General features: G+C 37.7%; 1 protein-coding gene across 2 annotated transcripts in view; it reads right to left on the reverse strand.

Moving 5' to 3' along the window:
• Positions 1-7,371, reverse strand: part of LOC123524294 (CDK5 and ABL1 enzyme substrate 1-like) — an 81,055-nt gene extending 73,684 nt beyond the window's left edge. For both annotated transcript variants that reach the window (XM_053539018.1, XM_053539017.1), the window contains exons 1-2: positions 6,992-7,371; positions 1,082-1,179 (exon numbers count right to left, since the gene is read on the reverse strand). In XM_053539018.1, coding sequence (XP_053394993.1) covers positions 1,082-1,179; positions 6,992-7,371 — 478 coding nt within the window. The remainder of the gene's footprint in view (positions 1-1,081; positions 1,180-6,991) is intronic.
• Between the last annotated feature and the right edge of the window lie 12,652 nt (positions 7,372-20,023).

Below are 20,023 nucleotides of genomic sequence, written 5' to 3' on the forward strand. Positions count from 1 at the left end.
GGTAATCATTTGACCCAGGTTTTATAAAATTCCTTCAAGGGGTTTAGGAGATATAGAGTGGACACAAAATGGAAGGCTCAAACCTTTGACCTTCAGTTGTGACCTTGACCTTGACCTGACATGGCTGACTCATAAGTTCTGCACATCGCCTTGATGAGGTGATCGTTTGACCCAAGTTTGATGAAAATCCTTCAAGGGGTTTAGGAGATAAAAAGCGGACACAAAATGGAAGGTTCAAACCTTTGACCCTAAGTTGTGACCTTGACCTTGAGCGGGCATGACTGACTCATGGGTTTATGCAATGTCTGATGAGGGACATTTGACAAGTTTTATAAATTCCTTCAGGTTTAGGATGAGCGGCACAAGAGGCTCAACCTGACTGAGTTGGACCTTGCCTGAGCGTGCTGACTCATGGTCTGCAATGTTTGATGAGTGATCATTTGACCCAGTTTAAATCTAAGGGGTTTAAGAGATATAGAGCGGACACAAAATGGAAGGCTCAAACCTTTGACCTTGAGTTGTGACCTTGACCTTGAGCCGGCATGGCTGACTCATGGGTTCTGCACATCGTCTTGATGAGGTGATCATTTGACCAAAGTTTTATAAAATTCCTTCAAGGGGTTTAGGAGATATAGAGCGGACACAAAATGGCAGGCTCAAACCTTTGACCTTGAGTTGTGACCTTGACCTTGAACCGACATGGCTGACTCATGGGTTCTGCACATCGTCTTGATGAGGTGATCATTTGACCCAAGTTTCATGAAAATCCTTCAAGGGGTTTAGGAGATATGGACCGGACACAAATTTGTTACGGACGGAAGGACGGAAGGACGGACGCAGACCATTCCTATAATCCCTCCGCCACGGCGGGGGATTAATAAATGATTTTCTGTTTAGCTGTTAGCTTACTGTAGCTACATAGATGATTTCTAGCAAAAAATGACGAAAGCATTTCGAGTTCTATCTTCACAAAATTTAACAATCACAGTCATATGACTTAGTAGCCTTGGGAAAACACTAAACAAAATTAAAAAGAAGTCTGAATGCACTTGAAACTATTTTGCTACAACTCGCTCCTTACCAATTTTCTCTGTAATGCTAGGTACATGATCAGCTGGGAGGTGGACTAAACGTTTCCGTGTTGTAGCTTTGTCCCGATCACCAGAACAAGATGAGGCCCTAAATAATAAAGTAACAATGATTAGATAATAGATTAGAAAATTAAATATTCAAATATCATTCCAGTTTTGCAGAAACACACAATAAAGGGATTGTTTGTTTCTGACATCTGTTTCATCTGGATTGAACACAATTTTTCAATCAATGTACTAAACTGAAACTTAAAACACATGCTCCGCCCCCCGCCCCCACCCCATTATGGCCTGTCCCATCTTCTGTCCAACGATCACTACGACCTTGCCCTTTGACGTACTGACCACTAACATAATAAGGGTCATTTACTGACCACAGGCAACATTCCTAAGTTTGTGGACTGTGTTCTTTGGTTATTGAGCTGAAATTATTTTCACAGTCAAAGTCATTCCGACCTTGACATTTGCCCTACTGATTTCCAGGGATCAGCTTCTGATCACAGGCAGTCATCCGATGAAGTTTGACGACTGTAAGTCAGTGTTCTTTAGTTATTGGGCAGAAACTGTTTACAGTCTCAAGGTCACTGTACCTTGACCTTTGATTTACTGACTCCTAAAACTATGGTGGTCATCTACTGACTACAGGCAGTCATCCTATAAAGATTGATGACTATAGGCTAAAGCGTTCTTTAGTTATTAAGTGGAAATTGTTTTCAGTCTCAAGGTCACTGTACCTTGACCTTTGACCCACTGACCCCTAAAACTATGGTGGTCATCTACTGACCAATGGCAGACATCCTATAAAGATTGATGACTATAAGCTAAAGGGTTCTTTAGTTATTAAGCGAAACTGTTTTTAGTCTCAAGGTCACTGTGACCTTGACCTTTGACCTACTGCCACCCAAAACACTAGGGGTCATCTACTGATCACAGATAATCACCCTTTGACGTCTGACTATTATGAAACAAAACGGTCTCTAGTTATGAATCAGAAACCAAATGGTATTGATGGACCGACTGACAATGTAAAATAGTATTCATACAAGAGGGTCATGATGACCCTGGATCGCTCACCTGAGTAATATGAGCTACATGTTTCAAATGTCAAACTGATGATAAAATATTAAGAAAGTCAGTAGGTCACATTCATGGTCAATGAAATTCAGTTTTACGATTTGTGCGCAAGCTGTGTATGTCATCAAAACTTCAAGGCTGTATCTTAACAAGAGCTGTCAGTGGACAGCGCGCTTGACTATTCTTAGTATAATATAAGCAATGAGTAAAACTTTAACATTACAATAAGCATATTCTAAGTCGAAAAGGGGCCATAATTCAGTCAAAATGCTTGATAGAGTTGCCTCCTCCTTTTTACAGACTGGGGTCATGATGGTAAACAAGTATGCAAAATATCAAAGCAATATCTCAATGGACTTTGAAAATATTTGGGGTGGTACGCAAACTTTAACATTTATTCTAAGTCGAAAAGGGGCCATAATTCAGTCAAAATGCTTGATAGAGTTGCCTCCTCCTTTTTACAGACTGGGGTCATGATGGTAAACAAGTATGCAAAATATCAAAGCAATATCTCCATGGACTTTGAAAATATTTAGGGTGGTACGCAAACTTTAACATTTATTCTAAGTCGAAAAGGGGCCATAATTCAGTCAAAATGCTTGATAGAGTTGCCTCCTCCTTTTTACAGACTGGGGTCATGATGGTAAATAAGTATGCAAAATATGAAAGCAATAGCTCAATGGACTTTGAAAATATTTGGGATGGTACGCAAACTTTAACATTTGTGTGACGCCTACGCTCACGCCGATGCGAGTAGGTCAAGGTCACAGTCAAGTGACATCATATTACTTGGGGTCATCAGGTTATTATAATCAAACAGTCTTGGAAATAGGATCAGACAGGGTTGGCATAAAAGCGGGAAATACTAATTTTTACCAGGACAGCGGGAAATACAGGTATTCCCCGGGAAAAAAGTGGGAAATAGTGGGGAAAAGTCAACATCTCATTGTATGAGCAGAGACCTAAACAAATGTAATTCAGTTAACATGAAATATTTCTCTCAATTAAAAACAAATAATATAAATATTCTTTTTAAGCACTAAATGTACTAAAATCAAATCCTAAATTTTTATTTCAATTTCTTTTTTGTTTACCAAAAATGCCTATTACTATTGAGAATCAGAGCATCACATTGTGATTGTAGCCTGAAGCTGTATTTGTCTGACTGGTAATACAATGCTTAATCTAGCTTCAGCTCTGCTGATTTCTAATCATGGTCACTAATTGTGGTCTGATGGTATCTCACTCATATCACATAACCAGTTAGATTTTGTAAGTGAAAGGGTAAACATGAAGAGGTTCAAGCCAAAGGATACAGTTTGGGATTTTTACGATGTTTTTGAAGATGGTTCTAAAAAGACTGTGACTTGTAAAGACTGTAAAACAGTTGTAAGTGGCAAGAATGACCGTTTAAGAGCACATAAAGCAAAATGTAATGGACCAATTGAGTGTTCCACTCCTAGCCAGTCACACCATGCATGTATTGAACTAGCATACATTTGTTTACTTCTAATTTATCGATGTGACTAAAATGTTTGCAAATTTATTGAATTAATTTATATTAAAAAGTAAATTTTCATGCCAAAAATTTTCAAATCTTGAGTATTTCCCACTAATTCCCACTTTTGTGAAATTTGGATCATTTCCCGGGACAGGAATTACCGGGAAATACCTGTGGTAATTCCCGCCCCCGGGAAATACTTGCCAACCCTGGGATCAGATGATTTTTTAAAGTATTTTTCCTATATAACTCACATAATAACTAAGTGACCCCAGGGCGGGGCCTCTTTTAACCCAAGGGGCATAATTTGAACAATTTTGGTAGAGGACTACCAGACAATGCATCATACCAAATATCAAAAGCCTAGGTCGTATGGTTTCAGGCAAGAAGATTTTTAAAGCTTTTATAAGTCTATATAAAACTTGGGACCCCCAGGGCAGGGCCTCTTTTCACCCAAGGGGTACAATTTGAACAATTTTGGTTAAGGACCATAAGACAATGCTACATACCAAATATCAAAGGTCCAAGTGTTGTGGTTTCAGATAAGAAGATTTTTAAACTTTTTTTTCTATATAAGTCTATGTTAAACTTGGGATACCCGGGGCGGGGCCATATTTGACCCTAGGGGGATAATTTGAACAATCTTGGTAGAGGACCACTAGATGATGCTACATACCAAATATCAAAGCCCTAGACCATGTGGTTTTGTACAAGAAGATTTTCAAAGTTTTCCCTCTATAAGTCTATATAAACCATGTGACCCCCAAGGTGGGGCCATATTTGACCCTAGGGGGATATTTTGAACAATCTTGGTAGAGAACCACTAGATGATGCTACACACCAAATATCAAAGCCCTAGGCCATGTGGTTTTGTACAAGAAGATTTTCAAAGTTTTCCCTATACAAATCTATATAAACCAAGGGACCCCCAGGGCGGGGCCATATTTGACCTTAGGGGGATAATTTGAACAATTTTGGTAGAGGACCACTAGATGATGGTACAAACCAGATATCAAAGCCCTAGGCCCTGTGGTTTTGGACAAGAAGATTTTTAAAAAATTTCCTTTCAGTTGCCATGGCAACCAGAGTTCTGCATGGAATTCAATTCTTTGAACAATTTTGAAAGGGGGCCACAAAAGGCTCATTCCTGTGAAGTTTGGTGTAATTCTGCCCAGTGATTTTCAATAAAAAGGTTTTTTTAGAAAATGTTGACTGACGGATGACTGACGACGGACATTGAGCGGTCACAAAAGCTCACCATGAGCCAATGCTTGACTACTGGAATTATTGTCCCAGAAGCAGGAAAATGTTACCCTAACTGTTAAAATATCTATAGAGTTTCAATCCAGTATCTGCATTAGTTTTGGAGATAGTAACTTACATGCAAAGCTTTAACCAGAAGTTTTATGTTCAAAAGGGGACATAATTTGGCCAAATAAATGTCAGAGTTATGGGACTTGATGCAATCAACTAGTTTTATAACCCTGAAGGCACATGTGAAGTTCTAATTTAATATCTGCATTTGTTCTGCAGATAGTAACTAGCACACAAAACTTTAACCAGAATTTTCTAAGTCTAAAGTGGGCATAATTTGTCCAAAATACATGTCAGAGTTATGGGACTTGACCCAGTGAGGTTGGTAATTGATCTAGAAAAATAAAAAAAAAGTTTCAAACCTATACGCCTTCAAGGAATAGCTGTATGTACTTGCATGCAAAACGTTAATCAGGATTTTCTAAGTCCAAAAGGGGACATAATTTGGCCAAAATGCAGGTCAGAGTTATGCGACTTGATGCTATCAGCTAGTTTTATAACCCCGAAGACACATGTGAAGTTTCAATTCAATATCTGCATTAGTTTTGGAGATAGTAACTTGCATGTAAAACTTTAACCAGGATTTTCTAAGTCCAAAAGGGGGCATAATTTGCTCAAAATACAAGTCAGAGTTATGGAACTTGACCCAGTGAGGTTGGTAATTGACCTAGAAAAAGAAAAAATAAGTTTCAAAGCTATATGCCTTTAAATGATAGCTGTATGTACTTGCATGCAAAACTTTAACCAAGGTGAGATGCCAACGCCAGGGTGAGTACAATAGCTAGACTATTCCTCGAATAGTCAAGCTAAAAACAAGGTAATTGGTAGAGAGAGGGAGTGGGGTCACTATCCCTGTTACCTTGATCTGTGAGCCACTGACCCCAAAATAAATACAGATCCTAATCAGGTTATACGTAGTCTTTGTATTAAGTTTGAAGCTGTGGCTATTATACCGACTTTGAGCCCATAAACAAAAGTTAACCATGATCTTTGACCAAAAACCATGGGTCACGTGCATGACACATAATCTGATCATAGGGAACATCTCTGTGTATCAATAAAAAAATCCTTCAATGCGTTTACAAGTTATGGGGCAGAAACAAATTTTTACTTGACTTTAAACAGTGACCTTGACCTTTAACTGACAAGCACAGATCATGTGTTGACACATTGTCTCATCATGGTAAACATTTGTGTGTACCACCATGACCACGAAGATAATCCATCAATGCATTTAAAAGGTATGGAGCAGAAACAATCTTTACTTGACCTTCAATAGTGAGCTTGACCTTTGATCTACAAGAATAAGTCATATATATGTTTATAATCTACATATTGCCCTCTATTCACATACCAAGTTTAATGAACCTAGCTTGAATACTTTTTGTGTAATTGTAGGTTCCAGTTTTACAGACGGACATTCTTACGACCAGACCTTTATTGGGTATTTCTTTTGTTTTAAAATACCCAGCAAGTGACAAAGAGAATCCAATAAGCAGTACGTAATAAATACAATTTACCGTTACCTACTGTCCTCAGTACCCAAAAAATGTTCTCTTCGTTTGCTAGGATGGACAGATGGCCGGACAGAGGGCATTGCAAAAAGGTGACCTAAACAAAAATTTCAACCAAGAAACTCAAGTTTTCTAAGTACAAAAAGGGTCATAATTCTAACAAAATGCATTCTTTTTGCATATAGTCCCCTAATTATGATAAACAAGTGTGCAAGTTTCATAGTGTTTGAGAAAAGGTGGACCTAAACAAAAATTTTAACCAACGCCGACGACCAAATGACAACTATACCTTGTAGAATTTTTTAAAAAATCAGACAAGCTAAAAAGACAGTCAAAAACATGCTAAACTAACCCAAATGGGAGATGTGCCCAGTCTGAAGAAATTCACAAAAGCAGCCCATACATAATACTTATGCCTAAGTTTGCCTAAAATGTCAGTGTCATCAATGAATTCTAAAGGCAATCTTACTGAATGATATTTAGATATACGGTTATACCTCCATCTTTTGCCAACCAATTTTTCAGAAAGTTTTTCTTTCTCAAACTTGTTGCTAGGCTCTTTCCGTTCTTGTATGAGATACATTGTATGAGAGCGTGGTCTTGTATGATCATCTAATGAAGTGTTAGTCTTACTGTCATGCACTATTTCTGTTAATTGTTGTTCCCCATGATCACTGTCCATACTTAACTGTCCGGTAACTACCACACTTTCTAACCTTTCATCCAGTTCATGCTTTTGCTTGTGACGTTTCCAAACATGGAACATGTAATTTGTGTCCCTATGTGTTCCGTCTAGAGATATGTTTGAAAGAAAATTCTTAGCTGCTAATCGTCGAATAGACGATTTTTTCTGATGCTTCATACTTGCAGCGGCCATGGCACACCTGTTTAGATTATTGAATTTTACAAACTTGGTTCTATTTGTTTCACCACCCTCCAGGTTGAACACCACTAAATTATCTGCCCCCTTCTAAAAGGCCTAGATCCGCTGATTCGGCCCAGAATTCTTTGGCTTATTCGGCCCAAATTGTTTAAGTTTTCCTTACAATGATATTATGTGTAATAATAACATTTTTTAGTGTTAAATATAATTTTCACGAGATAAAAGTGCGTATCTAGATTACTGTATATTGCACTTAAGCTTCACAAAACAAACTTCTTACCTGTGTGTACGATGTACATTTGGTATCTTTACATCAAATTTAATCCACATAATCCTGAACTTTTGAAACATTTATGTCCAAATAATGCATAAATTTCAATACCCAATAAATAAACTTTGAAATGAAATCGTATCCTTGTAATTTCATGAACATCAAAATGTAATGATCAATAAAGCACCTCTTTAACTGCTGTTTGTCACAACGGGTGATGATAAAAGGAAATCAAATTATTAATTAAATTTGTTTCTCACAGCGTGTAATAATACAAGCCAATAATGAGAACAAGGTGTCATTCGCCAATTAAAAAATATTGAGTGATATAATTAAAGGACGTATCATATGAGTGATTAATGAATTAAAGTGACCATGGCATGTTGAGTGAATAATGCAAATATAGGACATATCGACATTCCGGTACCGTCTCCTGCTGTTGACACCAGTGATATCATCGAAGACATCAACGTCTTGTGATGACGAAGCGCTGGATACACCTAACGCTACAAACACCTCTATCAATGACGGTGACGACGCCTCTACTGTCACCAACGACAGCGACATCGACGTCGACCGCCCACACAGGGCTTATTCTGCTGGCCACGAAACACAGGAAGAGTGAGTATCCATATCTTATTTATAAACAATGGGCAGTTGTATGCCGGGCGCATCCCGATGGAATTATTTCGAACGACGCTAGTGCTAATATGAATAAGAAATAAGTAAAATATAGATCAAATTTGAAAGGATGGCAAATTATTCTGTAGAGCGAATAACCAATTTAACAAATGTGTTAACTATTTCTAGATGTATACATGGCGCTAAATATCGTCGGCGTGACGTCACATTATATCGTTATGATAATTAAAGCATTAATAGTCATATTAGAATATCAATTTAATGGCTTTATTACACTCCCGTGACGTCATATGAACGTACACTTATTTATGAATATTGAATGATACGTGAATATTGTTCTGATAATAGTTTGATTGTTCTTTTTTTTCCAGATCCATCGCTGAATCTACTATCCGCGAAGACCCATCAATCGTTGAAGCAGTTACAACGTTTCACTCGTCGGCGAGGGTACTGAACGAGTAAAGAGAAAACTTGTCTCTACCGACGGATTCCAGTACACACACAAACGTTTCAACAAGGACGGTACCAGACAGTGGCGATGCAGCGTCCGAGGTCGACATCCGTGTTCGACAAGTGTAAAGCAAGTCGGTGACACTTTCACCACTAGCTCACACCACAACCACCCAGCCAGACCAGGTATTTTCCCCGCCGTTAGGATTAAAGCCGAGATCAAGTCCGTCGCCAAACACGAGTTATACGAATCAGCCGAATCCATCGTGAAGAAGGTCACTGACAACTTCAAAGACGCCGGCGCACCATCTACATCACGACCACAAAAGGATACACTTGTTCGGATTGTAAACCGTAAGAGGGAATCGACACGCCCAAAGACATCAAAGGACACGAAATTCGACTTGGATATAGATTTCACCGAGCGTAAGATCCCAGAGACATTCCTCAGAGCCGACGTGAAATCGGGGGCGGGACGACACATTGTCTTTGCCACCGACCAGCAACTTCAACTTCTCTCTAATGCCAAGACGTGGTACATAGACGGAACAGTCAAGATCGTTACAAAGCCGTTCTACCAGCTAGTCTCCATCCACGCGTTCATCAATCCGACGGTAACATGAAACAACTGCCTCTCTGCTTCGCTCTCATGTCTGGCAAGAAGTCCAAGGACTATAAAAAGGTAAACTGTGTATATGTATACTACTAGTTATAATTATACATAAACTACCGTCATATCAAGCTCTTTACTAAGCTCTGAAATCATGAAAGATAAAGATTTAAAATGGGTCGTAATTATGTAATTTATGTTTCAATACAAAAAATATTTTACGTGTGCTCATGTGTATTCCAGGTGTTCAAGAGCATCAAAGAGTCATTACCATCACCTCAAAAAGTGTCGTCGTTCGTCGCCGACTTCGAGAAGAGACTCTGGAACGGACTTCGCAGTGTGTTTGACGACCCTGTCATACATGGTTGCTCCTTCCACTTCAAACAGGCGCTGTGCAAGCAGATCCAGAAAAAAGGGCTCACGGTAAGCAAGTTAAAAATCTAAAATATTATCTATTATCTGAATAGATCAAATTCAAATAATAATAATAATAATAATAATATATGTTCATTCAAAGTATCTGTTAAATAAATAAATTCAAGTTATAACGTTGTTTTCTTTGTTCTTACATAAGCAAGTGAAAAATCTAAAATATTAAATATTATCTGAATAGATTAAAATTCAAATAATAATAATATATGTTCATTACATAGTATCTGTTAAATCAATTCAAGTTATAACGTTGTTTTCTTTGTTTGTTCTTACATAATCATTTTTCTGTATTTACAGCACGAGTACGAGCAGAAGGGCAGCGTGTATAATCTCCTACGAAAAGTCTTCGCTCTGCCGTTCCTGCCAGCCGACGACATCGCCGATGCCTTCCAAAAACTGAGTGACAAGGTCGACGCCTCCGTCGTCCGTCTCACAGCGTACTTTAATTACGTCAGAGAAACTTGGACCACCAACACAATGTGGCCACTTCCATCCATATCGGTCTACGGGCGCAGCATAGGAACAAACAATGACGTGGAAGGATGGCACAATAGAATCAACCGCCAAAATATATGCACATTATGTTTCTGTTATGGCACATCTTATTTCAAGATGTTTTCTTTTTTATCTTTAATTGTTACTTACTATAGAACACTATATAAGCTTTACTTCTTATTTAGAATTTCACTTTTGTCACTTTTTGTTTAATATTGTTCACAAAAAGTATACTTCATCATGAAGTCAAAATTTCAATAATTACTAGAATACATAAAGTAATATTCTCTGTAACTCAAAAAACGGCGTACGGCTTAAACTACGAGTTCATGAATGGTATGTCTTCTTTTATTTTTTGTGGCTAATTCTGCAGTTTCAAGCCGACTTCTTTTTTATTATCAACGTTAATCATATGGTCTAACAGAACAGGAGCAATACTTTCTATTCACTACTTTTACTTCATAACTAAAACTTAAACACCATACAAAACACTATACATTATAGCCCTGGAGCGACTGAATTTCACACCATATCCTTAATTTATAAAAAATTAATCCTATTCCTTAAAATATCAGTCTACTGCATTGATTCCAGTATAATCTATCTTCCTTCTCTACAAATATGATTTTACTTTTCTCTTGTTTTTCGTTTTGGTTCCTTTTCTCCTTTGTTTTGACAACAGCTCAGTATTGTTTTGTATTGTACTGTGACGTCCCTCTGTGGCAAGAGGTTACGCGGGAGTTAAATATTAAGAATAGCTAACCACCTAAATCTAACGCGGTTCTGTTTGAGGAAAGACAGAACGACGGACTTCTTGGACTTGAGGACACAAACTCGACCGACTATTTTATTGTAGTTTGATAACACAACACAAGCATAGTTTACAATCACAATATGTATTATTTCATTTCATTTATTTTCCTTCAGCATTCATTTCAACATTCATTTCAGAACATGTAAACATTCATAAATACAATTCTAATATAAGATAAATATAGGGAGTATTCTTACTGGACGGGCCGCGGGAACCGGTCTGTCACCGTATGCACTTAGGGACGCGTCACTTCCCCAACATTAGTTGATGATCAAGTACTTGTATAAAACAGATAAGCTACGAATCTCACACTATCCAGCAGGAACCTCGAAAGGGGACAGGGCCGAGATGGACAATGACCGCTGACTAAGTTTGTACCTTTTATGTATAAAATACCTTTATCGCCTCGCAGGCCTTTATCGTATTAATATACCTTTAATGTACAAACTAATTACTCCTTTATAAGCACTCTGGCTTCTTTTATGAGTAACCCTTAGGTTAAACGGGAAATTCAAGTTAAGTAAACGCACTTAAGGAGGGCTTTTATTATAACGGAAACGGTAATAATAAAATATACAGTGACAGACCGTAAATAATACAAGGAAATTCTACCTGACGAAAAGAGCGGCTGCTATTGTCAAGGGGATGTCCAGAAGTGACTTACTGAGCTAATTTAAATATTTAGGACCAAATGAGCCAAAGTTCGGTGCCTACGAGCTAATTTGATTGGTCAAATTATGCTTAGATCGTTTTGGCTCACTATTGCTCGTTTGATTGGCTGAGGATTGCCGGGTTACGCCAATATGGCAGCCTCCATGACCGGATACAAAATGGCGGACAAGGAGCGACATTCTAGGAAATTCGGCACTTATTTGTAAATATTAAGTAAACTACTGGGAGCCCTGAATAGTTATTTGGCTGACATATAAAGGTGAATGAGCATTATCGATTACATGTGGTTTTCCAGTATATCTGCAAGGAGAAAGAAATAGGGAAAAACTTTCATGGTAAATTTTTGGACTTAAAAGTTTATGGGCTCAGACAGGGCCGTTTCAGTACTACCTGTTGATATGTTATCCTAAAGTTTTTACCAGGACTTTCTCTTTCATGGTGGCTTTCCTATTGTTTCTTCTGCTGTGTTCTGCAGTAACGTAATTATATTAGGTTATTTAACATTGTTCTGTACAATACGGAGATATATTTGGACGAGTACCCAGCTGAGAAAATCATATTGGACTCGCCTAGCGGCTCGTCCAATATGGTTTTCTCAGCTGGGCACGAGTCCAAATATATCTCGTATTGTACAGTACAATGTTAAATAACCTTTTTATTCTATATCTATTTTATCTTAGTTTAAATTAAAAATGTTTTACTGAATATTGCATTCCTGCCTTTTCTGTATTTTCCCAGCTTGGTATGAGTGCAAATGTATATTATACAGAACAATGTTAGGCCTTTAATAAACTTTTTATTCTATATTTACTTCACTTCATACGTAATATACGTAATTCATTGAATGTTTTTTCTGCGTATCAGTATTAAATAAATTATATGGTGCAACCTCCCTACAACAGCCATTTGGGGGATTTGGGTGGTTATAATACTTGGCTGAGATATTATGCCCACAAACATTGTCAGCAAGTTTGGTGAAGATCGGATGAAAACTGTTCGTTTTAAGAGAGCGGACAAGGCTAAATTCCCCGTTTTTCGAGTAATTCAAGGACCATAATCAAAGAGTGCCTGGTACAATTTGGCTGGTTATCGAAATTAGCCGAGATGTTATGTCCACAAACATTGTCAGCAAGTTTGGTGAAGATCCGATGAAAACGGTAGCATGCATTTCCACTACCGTCCATGTACAGGCCCAATCGGGAATAGCTTCTTTTAGCCACTTTTCAAATATTTCCACATCTGATGATGATTTTTACAGTATTTTTAGGTGTTTGATTATTAAAGAACGTGTTAATATCTAATCAGATAGCATTGTCATCACTTGAATCGTTTTTGTGTGTTGTAAACAAACAAAAAACGACAATTAAATCCTGATTTCAAGACGCATAATCAAACTCTGTACATAGAGCGCCTACTTCATCCGATTTACATTCGGAACATTTTCACGCGTTTCGGGCTTTATCGTATGTTTAACATGGGACTGTTGACCGTCCAAATACAGAAAATACAGGATTTTCTGTACGCGCGTGCGTCCAAATACAGAAAATACAGGATTTTTGTACGCACGTGCGTCCAAATACCGTAATATATTGTACGGTCACGTGTTGCAAATGAACGTTCGCGATTGGATAGATAAAATAGATATAGAATAATGAAACGTAAGTCATCTGCCATCAAGAGAGGAATTTATCTGCCTGTTAAATTCAGATTTCTCTTTCTGGTATGGTTATTGTTTTATTCTTGCTGTGATAGTTATCTGCCATTTGCTATAATTTCGGATCTTTTCTTCTCCTATACAACATTACAAAACCTTAAGGTTCAATTGAACAGTCGCAGATACCCAGTCAGCCAAAAGCAGATATTTCTCATCCTTGCTTTTCGGCTCTATTGTAATACTGTTTATATCCGTCCAAATTTGGAATATTCATTCACTTATACTTTTATCAGGTGATGTACATCTAAACCCAGGACCTGGATCGAATGATTCCATATCGTCATCATCCTCACTATCGACCTTTACGGAGCATATTGATCTCTCCAAACACATCTCCTTTATCCACTTAAATGTTCAAAGTATAGCAAAGTATCAAAGTATAAGGATCCAGAGATTCCAATAGACTTAAGATTATAAATGAGACCCTTGTGCCAAACACGGTCGAATGCCTTACTTATGTCACAAAATATAGCCCTTATCTCTTTACCAGAATCAATAGCTTGTGAAAATAAATTGTGAATATATGTAAGTTGCAAATTGGTTTACTGTACAGTCACCCGGAACAAAACCAGACTGCAGGGGAGGATGTTATGTTCATGAAGAAAATTGAAAGTATGTTTGAACACAATTTTTTCAAATACTTTATTGACAGTACTTATGAGAGAAATAGGACGGTAGTTATTTACAAGAGAAGGATCTCCAGACTTAAAAAAGGTGTAACGTTAGCGTTTTTCCAACTGTTTGGAACTGTAGAAATACGCAATGAGTATTTTAAGAGGTCACACAAGGGGCCGGATAGTTCTAAAGAAAGCTCACGAAGGATACGATTATTAATACCATCAGGGCCTGCAGCTTTACCTAGTTGAAGAGATTGTAAAACAGATATTACTTCATCTGGGGAAATAGTAATACTAACAAGGAGGTCGTGATCAACAGCTTGTGGGTGTAGCAGCGGGGGTGCTGAGTTCTCATCTATACGTGTTTGACCAACAAAAAAGTCATTGAACAAGTTGGCTTTATCAAAGGCTCAATCAAACCGAGCCTGCAACATTTTCGTTTTTGTTGTGTTGAGCGACCTGTGGAGTTTCCACTTTTTCTATTTATTATCACAGCAGCGTTGTTTGTGCTTTGTGGCGGCCGTAAAAAGTCTCCCCCTACATTCAGTCAGGGCTGTTATATTTCGATCTTCTCAGATCGTTCAGCGCGACTTTTATGTCGTGTTATTGGTACTGTTTAGTTTCTTAACCTGAGCATTTCGGCCTGGGTGGTTCCAATACTCTCGTTTTTATAGCTTTGGGTATTGTATAATCACCCCTTGGATATGGCGCCTGCTTTTTAATTTTGTCTTTTGGCAGTTTCTGTGATATGCAGGCTCCATAACCTCAGATCCCCATTCTAAATTCCAGTTTGTTTAATTCTGCTCATTGTTTTCTCGTTTAGGGCAAACCCCTAATTTTAACTGGGGACCATACGCCGCTTTTCATGGAATTACACACTAGTGTAGCATTGAAGGTTCCATGTGCACCGCCGTATGAACACATCTGCGGATGTCTCTAAATTGTTTTTTTGTACTTTTAACATGTGTAAATGTTGAGTTCTGCTCAACCCGGGGCTAGAGGGCGTGGACGGTAGCATGCATTTCCACTACCGTCCATGAACAGGCTCAATCAAACCGAGCCTGCAACATTTTCGTTTTTGTTGTGTTGAGCGACCTGTGGAGTTTCCACTTTTTCTATTTATTATCACAGCAGCGTTGTTTGTGCCGTGTGGCGGCCGTAAAAAGTCTCCCCCTACATTCAGTCAGGGCTGTTATATTTCGATCTTCTCAGATCGTTCAGCACGACTTTTATGTCGTGTTATTGGTACTGTTTAGTTTCTTAACCTGAGCATTTCGGCCTGGGTGGTTCCAATACTCTCGCTTTTATAGCTTTGGGTATTGTATAATCACCCCTTGGATATGGCGCCTGCTTTTTAATTTTGCCTTTTGGCAGTTTCTGTGATATGCAGGCTCCATAACCTCAGATCCCCATTCTAAATTCCAGTTTGTTTAGTTCTGCTCATTGTTTTCTCGTTTAGGGCAAACCCCTTATTTTAACTGGGGACCATACTCCGCTTTTTATGGAATTACACACTAGTGTAGCATTGAAGGTTCCATGTGCACCGCCGTATGAACACATCTGCGGATGTCTCTAAATTGTTTTTTTGTACTTTTAACATGTGTAAATGTTGAGTTCTGTTCAACCCGGGGCTAGAGGGCGTGGACGGTAGCATGCATTTCCACTACCGTCCATGTACAGGCTCAATCAAACCGAGCCTGCAACATTTTCGTTTTTGTTGTGTTGAGCGACCTGTGGAGTTTCCACTTTTTCTATTTATTATCACAGGAGCGTTGTTTGTGCCGTGTGGCGGCCGTAAAAAGTCTCCCCGTGCATTCAGTCATGGCTGTTATATTTCGATCTTCTCAGATCGTTCAGCACGACTTTTATGTCGTGTTATTGGTACTGTTTAGTTTCTTAACCTGAGCATTTCGGCCTGGGTGTTTCCAATACTCCCGCTTTTACAGCTTTGGGTATTGTATAATCACCCCTTGGATATGGCGCCTGCTTTTTTAATTTTGTCTTTTGGCAGTTTCTGTGATATGCAGGCTCCATAACCTCAGATCCCCTTTCTAAATTCCAGTTTGTTTAGTTCTGCTCATTGTTTTCTCGTTTAGGGCAAACCCCTTATTTTAACTGGGGACCATACGCCGCTTTTTATGGAATTACACACTAGTGTAGCATTGAAGGTTCCATGTGCACCGCCGTATGAACACATCTGCGGATGTCTCTAAATTGTTTAACATGTGTAAATGTTGAGTTCTGCTCAACCCGGAGCTAGAGGGCGTGGACGGTAGCATGCATTTCCACTACCGTCCATGAACAGGCTCAATCAAACCGAGCCTGCAACATTTTCGTTTTTGTTGTGTTGAGCGACCTGTGGAGTTTCCACTTTTTCTATTTACCAGGCATATCTTCAACAAGTTTATCATCATATGACAGGGGAGGAATAGAGGAGGATGCATATGGTTTTATGAAAGATTTCAAACAAGACCACCAAGTTTTTTTGGTTTGAGATTCTGATTTTAACTTTTTAGAAAGAAGATCCAACTGTTGACTCTTTGCAACACGGATTTTGTTAACTGCAAGATTGCGGTGGTTTCGAAATTTTTCCCAGTGATATGGAGTGTTTCTTTCTCTTGCCTTTCTATAGTAACGTTTACGTTTCCTAATTAATAATCTGATTTCATTCGTGAACCAACACGGTTCACCCTCTCTGATCAGTACTCCGTGACTATTTGATAAACGACATTGTGTCTGAAATCATTAGTCCTCCACCTCTGATTCATGTGGGGAAGTTGGCAGTTACTTGCGGAGAACAGGTTTGTACTGGTACAGAATCCAGGAACACTGGTTAGGTTAACTGCCCGCCGTTACATGACTGAAATACTGTTGAAAAACGGCGTTAAACCCAAAACAAACAAACAAACTGATCAGTACTTTTCTGTTCGGGATACATATTTTGGCATTCTCAATAATTTTATTTGCAATGTTTTCCGTGTACTTATCAATATCCTCATGTTTGAGAGAGTCCCAGTCAAATGTTGATGTTATTTGCCTAAGTCTGTCGTAGTTACCCTTATCGAATATCCAAACGTGGCGGTAAAATGGTCGAAATTTTGCATTTTTAAGGTTTAAAAGTCCATAAACTGGGCAGTGGTATCTAACGTTTTGAGGAAGAAAAGGGTCACCAACGCCACTTATGTGTATTAAATTTTTATTTGAGGTAAAAATTAGATCAATGATTGAGGATGATGTCACAGTGAAATGTGTAGGTGTATCAATTAACTGCGTCAAGGAGAACTGGTCACATATACTACAGACTTTTTAGTTAGAAACCTGGTTGGCTATGTTAAGGTTAAAGTCACCGGCAATAATGATGTTTTCAATACCTGTATCAAAAGCAAGGTGAATACAGTCTAATATCAAAGAGTGTTGAAAGGCATCAGTATTTGGTGACCTATAAAATGTACCGAAAAGAATATGTTTGTTAGAAACTACTATTTCAAGCCAAAGACATTCCACACCGTTGATTTCAAGATCACGCCTTCTTCTATAGTATAGATACTGTTTTACATAAAGAATAACGCCTCCATATCCGTCTGCTCGGTCCTTTCTCTCAGGAAGTGAAAAATACTCCAAAATTAATTCGTCATTTTGAAAATCTCTATGTAACCATGTTTCTGAAAAAGCTAAGATATCGAAGTTCTTTAGCTCTGCATAAGTGGATAAAAGAGATGTGTTTGGAGAGATCAATATGCTCCGTAAAGGTCGATAGTGAGGATGATGACGATATGGAATCATTCGATCCAGGTCCTGGGTTTAGATGTACATCACCTGATAAAAGTATAAGTGAATGAATATTCCAAATTTGGACGGATATAAACAGTATTACAATAGAGCCAAAAAGCAAGGATGATAAATATATGTTTTTAATCTGCTTTTTGCTGACTGGGTATCTGCGACTGTTCAATTGAACCTTAAGGTTTTGTAATGTTGTATAGGAGAAGAAAAGATCCGAAATTATAGCAAATGGCAGATAACTATCACAGCAAGAATAAAACAATAACCATACTAGAAAGAGAAATCTGAATTTAACAGGCAGATAAATTCCTGTCATGGTGGCAGATGACTTACGTTTCATAATTACGTTACTGCAGAACACAGCAGAAGAAACAATAGGAAAGTCACAATGAAAGAGAAAGTCCTGGTAAAAACTTTAGGATAACATATCAACAGGTAGTACAATACAACACAATACTGAGTTGTTGTCAAAACAAAGGAGAAAAGGAACCAAAACGAAAAACAAGAGAAAAGTAAAATCATATTTGTAGAGAAGGAAGATAGATTATACTGGAATCAATGCAGTAGACTGATATTTTAAGGAATAGGATTAATTTTTGAGTCGGCTAAAGGCTGAAAGCCTTTTGACGAGTCCTTGCTGTTCAACGATTCTCTAAATGGACAGAATAACACGTGAAGGGATGTAGTTCCATTACATTTCTCAAACTTCAAACAGTTCACTGCATGAATGAAGTTAAGTTGTGTCAATTCCCTTTGCTATGACCAATATACGATGTAATCTGTCATATTTATGACTTGTAATTGTGCAATACTCGAATGTAACTCATTAAGCATAAATGTGCATTTTAAGAATTGCGCAGGCTTACAAAGCTTGGGTAACATCCAGCGAAAGACAAAAAAATAGTTCCACAGGGCTCCAGATAAGATGCGTATTAGCGTATATTACGTATAGAAATAATGCAAATACGCATGTCTAATAATTTCTAAGCGTATAAAAACGTATATAAAATTACAGAAACGCACACAATGCTTTTTTAAAAACAAAATCTGAATCGTCTGGATGCGTTAGGTAACATAGCCGATCAGCCTTAATTCTCCCACATTGAACGTAAACACGCATCGTATGATTTCTATAAACTTTGCGTGGGTTGAATTTTGCAGTCAGTAAACGGATAAATTATCGGAAGAAGAAGCTCTTACTGGTTTGTTTAGTTACTACTGATATTAAAAAAGATTTTAATTCTTATTTTTCCAGAAATAAACATATCGGCGAAACATTAAATTGAATTTTCTTGTAGTTTTTGAAATCAAAAGTAGATCGTCTATGTTTGGCTGCTTTCACGAAACGAAACAACTTTTTGATGAAAAGATTTAAATAATAGGTAATTTAACCGTAAACTTCAATGTCAGATACTGTCAATTGCTGCTAAATGTCTTCGTATCATCACAATTTGTAAAATATATTGTTGAAACTGGAAAAAAGTGTAATCGTATCCGGATACAATATTTTGGGTAAATATCGAGCTGTGTTATGAAATTTTAAGAAAAAAAACTAAAAACAAACTGAAACTGGTAGACTATACTGTCAGTACATCAATCATTAGCCGACTCAGGCCCTTCAGGCCTTTGATTTATAAATTTAGGATATGGTGTGAAATTCAGCCGCTCCAGGGCTATAATGTATGGTGTTTTGTATGGTGTTTAAGTTTTAGTTATGAAGTAAAAGTAGTGAATAGAAAGTATTGCTCCTGTTCTGTTAGACCATATGATTAACGTTGATACGCTTCCAGTGTGTTAAAACTTAAAATGATATAATTATCATGATAAAATGATTATCAATATAATTAGTTTACATAGTATTTTATTAAATACTACTTTGACAAAATTTCTTTCTGTTATAACATGTTGCTCAATTAATAAAAAATCAACTGCACGAGTTCCATTTTTTTTTTTGCGTACAACGTAATGTGTCTTAAATTCTACTTTGAACAGCAGCTGCAATCATTAATTTTGAAAAGCGTTTCATGATAAGATTTAATGAGAAATTAAATCATACAATCGTTGATAATATATGATGAAATCCCCATTCATAGGTATTTCCATTTTGCATCATTACGCATTTACATTTTTAGATTGTTAAAAGAAA

Source organism: Mercenaria mercenaria, chromosome 3 (genome assembly GCF_021730395.1).
Source record: "Mercenaria mercenaria strain notata chromosome 3, MADL_Memer_1, whole genome shotgun sequence".
NCBI classification, from domain to species: Eukaryota; Metazoa; Mollusca; class Bivalvia; order Venerida; family Veneridae; genus Mercenaria; species Mercenaria mercenaria.